Source organism: Lagenorhynchus albirostris, chromosome 11, assembly GCF_949774975.1.
Source record: "Lagenorhynchus albirostris chromosome 11, mLagAlb1.1, whole genome shotgun sequence".
In the NCBI taxonomy this organism is placed as follows: Eukaryota; Metazoa; Chordata; class Mammalia; order Artiodactyla; family Delphinidae; genus Lagenorhynchus; species Lagenorhynchus albirostris.
In genome coordinates, this window is record NC_083105.1 from 52,406,366 (window position 1) to 52,413,277 (window position 6,912).

General features: G+C 43.4%; 1 protein-coding gene across 2 annotated transcripts in view; it reads right to left on the reverse strand.

The window, feature by feature from the left end:
- Positions 1-1,091: 1,091 nt before the first annotated feature.
- The window catches only part of SRGAP1 (SLIT-ROBO Rho GTPase activating protein 1), a 279,335-nt gene continuing 273,514 nt past the window's right edge, over positions 1,092-6,912 (reverse strand). For both annotated transcript variants that reach the window (XM_060165650.1, XM_060165649.1), the window contains exon 22: positions 1,092-6,409. In XM_060165650.1, coding sequence (XP_060021633.1) covers positions 6,032-6,409 — 378 coding nt within the window. In that variant the 3' untranslated portion in view covers positions 1,092-6,031. The remainder of the gene's footprint in view (positions 6,410-6,912) is intronic.

Sequence of the window (6,912 nt, forward strand, 5' to 3'; positions counted from 1 at the left end):
ATGGCTTCGTTCAAAGTCATTCCATCATGTTTGGGGAAAAGATTTCCTTTAACAGGTGGGTCTTTTTTTTTTTTTTTTCTTCCCATTAATTTGTCCATGTTTAAAGATTTCTGCATATAATACCCAAAGTATAATCAGGAAATACTAAAATAAAACACCAAGCACATTCATATAGAATTCTATACAGCCATGCATACAATACCTAAAGTTTAATTAGGAAATACTAGACTATACATATTCATATAGAATTCTATACAGCCCTGAAAAATGTAGAAAACTACCGTCATATTTAACAACATGGACTCTCCCAAACATAAATTTCAAGAAAAGAAGCCAGACAGAAAATCTACACACCGCAAGTCTGTTTGTAGAAAGTTAAAATGACAGGCAAAACCAAACTATGGTGTTATTCGTCAGGATGTTGATAACTTTGAAAGCCTAGCTTCTAGGAGGCTGTTAATGTGCTATTTCTTGATCTGGGGGGTGGATAAATTAGTGTATCACTTTGTGAAATCTCTTAACACTAATGATTTGTGTACTTTTCTCTATGTCTTTTATGCTTCAATAAAAGTTTTTTCCCCTCCATTTATGTCATTTTTTTTTTTTTTTTTTACAGCTCATCAGTATTCAGTCTGGTATATTGCTGATACAATCTGCACATTGCTGATACAGTTTTACAAAACTATATTATGTATTGCTAGTCCTCAAGAGTTAGGAAAAAAAGCTAAGTTTGAAGATAAAATATCCATACATGGGGGAATTCTAAACATAGTCTATACCTAAGGATTGCATTTCAATGGATTCAAATGAAACCAAAAATCAGCTTGACAAGGTTTACTACGTCAGAAACTCCTCAAAGGAAAGATTTCAGTCTGGAGTGTTTAGGAGGACTGTGCTCTCTCAGCCTCTTACTTAAGACTCTCCCAGCCCCATCTCTCTTATTACAGAGGGGTCTCCAAACTATGCCTCTGAAAAACCCTGGCTTCATGGACAAGGCCCTGTGCATGAGGCCTCATTTTCAAATTCACAAACCAAAATCAAAGATGAAAACTTTTTTTTTTTTTAAAAAAAGGTAGTTTCATACGATTTAACGATTTAAGGCAACTCAGCTCTGGTGGTGGGGGGGGCGTTAAATAGTGATTAGAAATAGAAAGGAATGAAAACACGGCAGAGAATCAGACCATCGGAAGCCGACAAAGGCAGCCAGAACTATCTTATTTATTATAAAGATACACCATGAAGAACAGACCTGACTGTATACTGAAGCCTGGAATGGTACATGCCAAAATGTACAGTACTTATACATAAAAGTGCATTGTCACAACAGATTAACTTTTTTTTTTTTCTCTTCCAGAACTAGAAAAGCATCCCCCTTTACTTTCACTTCAGAGAGGAGGGAATGTCATGGGAAGAGGCAGTACAGAGCAGAGGCGAACAGGATGGCCGTCAGCAGCACGTGAGCAGGGGAGGGGAGGGGGGCGATTTGCGGGGGACCCGGAGAGTGACTGTGGGGAACGAAAGGCACAGTCACGGCTAAGAGGAAAACAACACGTCTGATGACCATGACCTGACCATGACCGACAAGAATGCAAGACAGGACAAGGCTGAGCACCGAGGCATGAAAAGGTGCGGGGATGGAGAAGCAGCTGGGAGAGAGGGAAGGAAATTTCAAAACAGTCAAGTGGATGCAGGAATTGTGGTGGCACTTGGGGGAGGAGGTGGGCAGGGCAACAGTAAAGAACAAGGCTAAAACTCCTCTAAAATAGAAAGGCACTTTCACATGTACATACTACGGATGTACATTGACACGATCAGGTAACAGTCACAAGCAGGAAGCCACCAATACTGCAATTAATCAAACCGACAGGAAAGGACAATACTGATTTAATTACGTGGGCAGGAGTTACCCTTAAGTCAGTAGGTAAATAGCAGTCTCTCCTGTCACACAGCCACTTACTATACTTCAAACGTCTATAATAACCATCACACTACACATTGAACTTGGATGAATGTTCTAAGGGGGGGGCATTCACAAATGCACGGTTTATATATTTTCTTTTACTAAACAGTTTCTAAGATAAGCATTATGGAACCCAGAACAATTATTTAAGCATACAAAATTCCCTACGTAATTTTAAGATACAGGTACCATTTTGATTATACTACGTAGAATTTTTTTTGTTTTGTAAAGTATACTAGGGTGGGTGAGTGAAAGCTCAATTTCCAGTTTATTTTTACTGATTTGAACAAAGCTGTGTCAGTCACCCTGCCCCATGCCTGACACCCCAGCCCAGCTGGAGGTTGGCTTTTAGCTCAGGGGCCAGTCTCCAGTCGTGAGCTCATTCATACGTGGGAAGAGACTTCACTTCTAAGCTGCCCGTGCCTTGGGGCCTATGTGGCAGGTAACTCAGAGCGAGACTCAGCCCCAAGCGCATTTCCTGAATTCATGGCCCCTCACTACTGTGGTCAGGAATAAATGTCATCCCAAATCTGAAGTCTTGTAAACCCAATAGAACCACAGGCTCTTTAACTTTGGATTTCAGAGGCTGTGATTACTAAAGTTTCTTCAGTTTACAGACCCCAGAGGCCATGCTTCATTCCCAAACGCTAAGGAGACCACCATGTCCCCCCACTTTTTTCTTAATTAAATTATAAACCCATTTTTGGGAATGGCAAAAGTACACAGACAGAAAACTCATACAATTTGACCCTTGGTGCTCTATATCCATTGATCACTGTTCATGTTCATTGCTGTAGATGAAGTGGGACCCCGCTGTACATTATTCTATGGATTGCTCAAGGGGCACCAAAGTCAGATTACATTGTGTGAAAATGTGAAAAACTGTTGAACCATGGCGTTTACGCCACACTTGAACATGGAGCTCTACAAAGGGCCATTCAATGGATTGAAATAATTTACAGAACACTCATCAGGAAACAGGTACTAAGAACCGTTCACTCTATCCTAACGACCCACTCCAAGCATCCCCACCCAAACAGAAAGGCCAATTTGGTAAATCTACTTCAGTGAGTTCTGTGGATGGGACGTGAACATTCAGTTATATCAGCTGTGAATACATATTCTTGTGTAAGTGGAGTCAGGTAATCTTTGTAGAACCATAATTTACTCATCATCAAAAGGACCCACTTCCCAAACTGCACATGAACCGTGAAGATCCTTGAAGCTGGGGCATAACACCTCAGGGACTTATTTTCTTTCTTCTCTCCCCATTGCTTGTGACTTCCCACCTCCCCACTGTGGGCTACACCTGTGGCGGTAACGAGGCCCACATACAGGTGAAGCCTCTCAGCTGCTGAAACTTTTAAGGAACTTACTGGGTGTTATTCTGGATCCTTTGTGAAGTGGCCACTTTGTCTTATCCTTGGAATCTGAAGGCTTTTACTAGACAAAGTAAGGATTAGTGAGTCCTTACTCACTCTGAGGTCACATCCTTCCCTGGGAATTGGAAAAAAAAAAAAAAAAAGCCTCAGGGTGACAACAGAGGTATAGAGAGAAAAGACAGAGACAGGTAAAGAAAGGGAGCGATGGGAGGGTATTCGGAAGTGTTTCCTGGAAGAAGGCACAGCCTCTGAGGCTCTGAGGTCTGGAGCAGCATGTCCTCTGCCGTGCGAGGCAACAGAGTCCTGATCTGGAGGGTGGAAAGGCAGTCCTCGTTCCATCGCAGGTGTCAACAGCAAAGAGAGGAGACACTGGGGAGGATTACCAGGGAGAAGTCTGAAGAAATGAGTTTGCACGGGTAAGATCTGAAAAGCTAAAGTTAAAGCTTGTAGAAGAACCCTTCAAAAATTAGTAAGTTCAAAACGCCTCTGCCCTTGTGACGCCCTCTGTTAACATCTTACTCATCCATCAAATAAGGAAGTGGTTTTTAAGAATCCTCTTTAATTTCTAAAAGATTTAAAGTCTCCTCCCCCATTGCTCCCACCCTTTTCTCTGTTTCTGTTTCCCCGTTAACAACAGAGAATTAGAGACCACAGTGGAATCTAGAAAGAACTGGGAGATTATCTTAAAAGTTTCAATTTCCTAGAAATTTGGGAAGGTTGTTTAAAAGGGTTCGTCTATTCAGAGCTCAGTCCTGGCTGGGTTTCCATGGTGCCCAAAGGTGCTGAAGGACCACTAAAGCTCAAGGGGGAGAGGGTGTGGGGGGGTGTTGCACAAGATGCCGAGCTGGGTCTCTTTTTCAAAATGGGCAAGAAGGATGTTGTAAAAATTCAGAGGGTTACAATACCTGGAAATATTATATTTGAAATAATTTTTTTTCACTATTTAATCCATTTGTGAAATCAGGCTGCAGGCAAGCCACCAGCAGTGTGACTTGGAAAGGTAACAGTATCTCACAAATGTCATCTCTCTTTGCATTAGAATGATTAGACTGGCAAACTGAGGTAGAGATCAAAGTAGTGTCTGGATTTTAGTACAGATCCCCATTTTTTCCACATTGATGCATTCACCAATGAGCTGAGAAATCAAAGCCCATACTGTAACTCTTAGGTGGGCACGCAGTTGGCTGCCAGTTTGAAATCAAAGTGGTCCAGAGGGGTTAGTTCTGGCCACCCATTTTTCTGAAAACAAAACAAAAAACACCCCCAAACCAAAAAACAAACAAAAAAACTCTTCCTCAGTAAGTTCAACGACAGGGTAGATAAAATGCTCATAGGTTTACAGATGGTATAAGCTGCTGCTGTTAGGACAGTGGTGATCTGTACCTTAGTAAAAACAAATGAATTCAAAGCAAGCTTTTTAAGATAGAGGAGAAACAGAGCATAAATATGGGCTAAAGAAAAACTGTCTGTGGGTGAGGATGTCAGAGAAAGAGGGTGTCAGTGGAGTTCAGCTGACTGTGTGAGTGATGTAGTAGAGACCACATGGAGAAAACAAAAAAAGCCATGGTTCCAGGATGCACAACCGGGAGGAAGTCGTCCTGGAAGCATGAGGTCATCGTCCCACCTCGGCTGCTCTGGCTCTTACGCCAGTACCGTAGCTCAAAGAGACAAATGCCGAGGGGAGCTGGGGATTCAATTTAGGATCATCAGGCCTCTGTAGCACGTTTAAAGGAACCCAGGTCATCTTGTCAGGGGAAGGGAAGGCCGGCGAACCAAGGACTTGTGCGCTGTCTGCTTTCTCCGTTGCCACAGAGGAAGACACGGGGGCTTAGGGGAGCTAGAAGTTGTTTTCTAGGCAACAACAGACCTCTGAAGGGGTTCATGGAGTAGTGTAACCAGACAGTCTTTAAAATTAGACTGTTCTAGTCTGCAGTGAACGTAGGGGATGGACTTGGAAACCCTCCGGGGCCTGATCAGGCTTGGGGAAAGAGTCACAGCAATAGCTCTGGAGGACTGTCCCTTCCCAGGTTCAGTTCAAGCAGTAACTGCAGAGGTTCTACCCGCTCCCGCTGAGACTTTCACCTGGACCCAGGGAAACGACTGTTACGAAAGTCAGCCGGTGGGCTGCAGCTCGCGCTGGGAACACCCCACTGTGACAACAGCAAGTCTGTAGCGAGAGCCAGCCCCCTGCCCCACTGCATGGAATAAGAGGTACTCACTGTCAGCTACCAAACAATCCATTGTCACCTTTCAGCCTTACCCCGAGTGCCAGAGACCAACACTGGTTACATTCCAAGGCCTGGAACTCAGATCCTCCTGCATTTGGATTCAGACGCTTCTGACTCATCCAGGCTACACTAAGCCTGAAGCACTGTGCAACGTGCAGGGCAGAGCGGTGATGCCTTCATTACAAATGGTGCAGCATTGGATTTTCAAGTAAGTCTAAGTGTTTCTATTGTCTTTAAAATGACACAGGATATGTCCAGTTATTAAAGAAAAGGATGAAATTACAAAATACAAATGCCCGTGTTAATTTAGCTAGTCTCAGACATTACATTCGAGAACACAGAAAAGCCAAAGGGTCTCCAGTTAAAAGCACACGACTAAGGAAAGTTAAGGATTGTTGACTTTTGTCACTAATCCGTTTTCTCTTTCTAATCACCTCCCCGTATGCTCGCTCAGTTGGTTTTTACATTGTGCAAGACTTGTCTGCTGGGCCCTGGGAAGGTGGGGTGGGCCCTACTGTAGGGTTTGTTTTTGGAAGAACAGCAGGTTTCGGCCGAAGGGCTGGGGGCTTCAGCTGCACGCCCATTCTGGGCGCCACCATAGGCTTGAAAGTACTCATTGTGTCACTGGAGGAGCTAGTGCTACGTCGAATCTGAGGCTCCGAGCTCCTGAGGGCAACGTTGTGCAAAGGGCTGAGAGATTCCGTGGACGTGGCAGGGGTGGGAGAGTTTTTCACTTGTTCTAAGGTATCCAGCACCACATCGGGGGCGTGCTTTGCTGTACTCTGTCTCTCCAGTTCTCGGAGTTCATTCAAAGCAGTGTTCATCGTCTCTTCAATATCCTGTTGAAAAAGAACCAGAAGTGAGAGATGGTAACTAAACTTATTCTGGTGATCATTTTGAAATGTATAGAAATATCGAATCACTATGTCATGTGACGGGAATTAGCAGTGTTGTAGGTCAAGCATACTTCAAAAACAAACTCATAGCAAAAGAGATCAGATTTGTGGTTCCCAGAGGTGGGGGGTTGCGGGGATGGGCAATTGGATGAAGGCAGTCTAAAGGGACGAACTCCAGTCATAAGATGAATTAAGTACTAGGGATGTGATGTACAACGTGATAACTATAATGAGCACCGCTGTAGGTTACATGTGAAGGTTAAGAGAGTAAATCCTAAGAGTTCTCATCACAAGGAAAAACATTTTTTCTTCTCTTTCTTTAATTTTGTATCTCTGTGAGATGCTGGATGTTCACTAAATCCACGGTGGTAATCATTTCATGATGCGTGCAAGTCAAATCATTATGCTGTACACCTTAAACTTATATGGTGCTGTGTGTCAATGAT